General features: G+C 58.6%; 1 protein-coding gene across 1 annotated transcript; it reads right to left on the reverse strand.

The window, feature by feature from the left end:
- Positions 1-599: 599 nt before the first annotated feature.
- EMH_0093920 (uncharacterized protein) lies at positions 600-1940 on the reverse strand (the record flags this gene model as incomplete). Its single annotated transcript, XM_038023132.1, has 5 exons — positions 600-635; positions 762-985; positions 1179-1504; positions 1681-1808; positions 1938-1940. The coding sequence occupies 5 exons, from the start codon at positions 1938-1940 to the stop codon at positions 600-602; spliced, it is 717 nt and encodes a 238-aa protein (XP_037878986.1).
- Between the last annotated feature and the right edge of the window lie 44 nt (positions 1941-1984).

Genomic DNA, 1984 nt, shown 5'->3' on the forward strand with positions numbered 1-1984 from the left:
CAGCAGCGGGACTTGCTTCGACGAGCAAAAAGTCTCTCCGGTGCCTCGGCTGTTGGTTGACAATATGTTGGAGGAAGCTGAAGATGTTTTCTTGCTGCTCAGCACGGTAAAATTCGGCGCTGCCGCTGGTGCCGCTAGCCGCAGTTGCAGGGGCAACAGCTGTATATGCCGCTACAGCCGAATGTGTTGCTGCTGCTGTCCCTGCACCTGATGGTTCTGCTGCTGCTGCTGCTGTTGGAAGCATCGACAGTTCTTCAGCTGCCTCAGGGAAGCCGCGGGCTGTGCTGCTGCCTGGGGTCGGCCACCCTGCTGTTGCTGATGCTGCTGCCGGGTTGAGGCTCTGCTGCATGCAAAAAAGTCAGCAAACGAGCATAAAACAGCGAGCTAGCAGCAGCAGAGATGTGCAGCAGCGCATAGCAGCAGCAGCAGTAGCTGCGGCACCTAGCCGCAGTAGCAGCAGCAAAGGTTGTAGCTGACCTGAGAAGGGCTGGCCCTCAGTTGCCTGAGGCTGCTGCTACACGAGGATGGGCCGCCGCCTCCGTACAGGCAATGCTGAAGACACGATCTCGCAGCAGCAGCGACAACAGCAGCAGGACGTGCTAGTGCAACAGCTGCAGCAGTTGCAACAGAAGCATCTGCATCAGCAAACGAGCCGGAAAATAGCATTTGCAGGGAGCAACAGCCTTCACCAGCTGTCGTAGTTCACAGCGGCAACGAACAGCAAGGACAGCAGCGTCAGCAGCAGCAGCAGCAGCACACACCTGGAAGTCTGCCGCTAGGTCTCGTGCAGCAACGGAAAGGCGGTTGGGTCTGCTCAGCCGTTCTGCGATGTTGCAGCTGCAGATCAAGTCACACAACCCTTTCTGTTTTTGTTGCTTCTGGTTCTGGTGGTGCTCCACCAGCAGCAGCAGCTGCTGCTGCAGCATTTGTCCCACAAGGGGGGAGGCAACAGCAGCAGATATGGCTGAAGGAAGTGGGTGTTGCACTGAAACAGAAGCAATGGCATGCGTAACAACAGCGGCACGAGGGACAGCAGCAACAGCCGAAGCAGCAGCAGCCGAAGCAGCAGCACCCAAAGTAGCAACAGCAGCCACAGCAGCAGCCTAAGCCTCAGTGACAGAAGCAGCAGCAGCAGCAGTAGCGAAGCACGACCTACAGAGGCGTGAGGGGCAAAGCACCATCCATTTGCTGTTCTTCCCCTCGGAGCCTCGCAGCGACCGCCATGTGGAATTCGGCTGCTTGCTGCTGCGTCGTTGCTGCATCTCCGTCTCGCGCTGCTGCTGCTGCTGCTGCTTCTGCTGCGGCGGCCTTTTTGCTTTTATGCAGAGTCCCTCGTCTCGCACGGTCTCGCATCAGCTGCAGCTGCAGCTGCTCCAAGTGCTGCTGCTGCTGCTGCTGCTGCTGCACTCGCTGCTGCATCTCTTCCCATAGATTTGGCTGCGAAGGCAGTTTCACCAGAAACGTCTCGACGTGCATCGCCAACGCATGCAGCAGCACCTCCCGTCTGCACCAGCAGCAGCAGTAAGACACCCACAGCAGCAGTAGCAGCAGCAGCGAGTCATCGGCAGCAGCAGTAGCATCGCGTAGCCGACAACAGCAGCGGCATCCAACGCCGTGAAAAGGAGCAGCAACGGCACGCATCAGCAGCAGAGTGCAGCAGGAGCAGCAGCGCCAGCGTACGGTTCCTTGTAGTAAGCACTCGAAAGCTGCTGCAGCAGGAGCTCCAGCCTCTCGGCTGATGGATTGCAAGACAGGCCAATGCAAACGGTTGGCCGCGCCGCCGGATATCTGAAGAATTGCACTACACACTGCGAGAGGCAGCAGCGATAGCAGCAGCAGCAGTAGCAACAGCACTTGCAGCAGTAACAGCAGCAACAACAATGGAAAAAGCAGCAACTGCCACAGTAGCAGCAACAACGGCGTCGGTGCGGCCACACCATCCGCGACAGCTCCCCCGAACCCTGCCCAGCGGCAGCACAAACGG

This window comes from Eimeria mitis, genomic scaffold (assembly GCF_000499745.2).
Source record: "Eimeria mitis Houghton genomic scaffold, Emh_scaff8140, whole genome shotgun sequence".
Classification (NCBI taxonomy): domain Eukaryota; phylum Apicomplexa; class Conoidasida; order Eucoccidiorida; family Eimeriidae; genus Eimeria; species Eimeria mitis.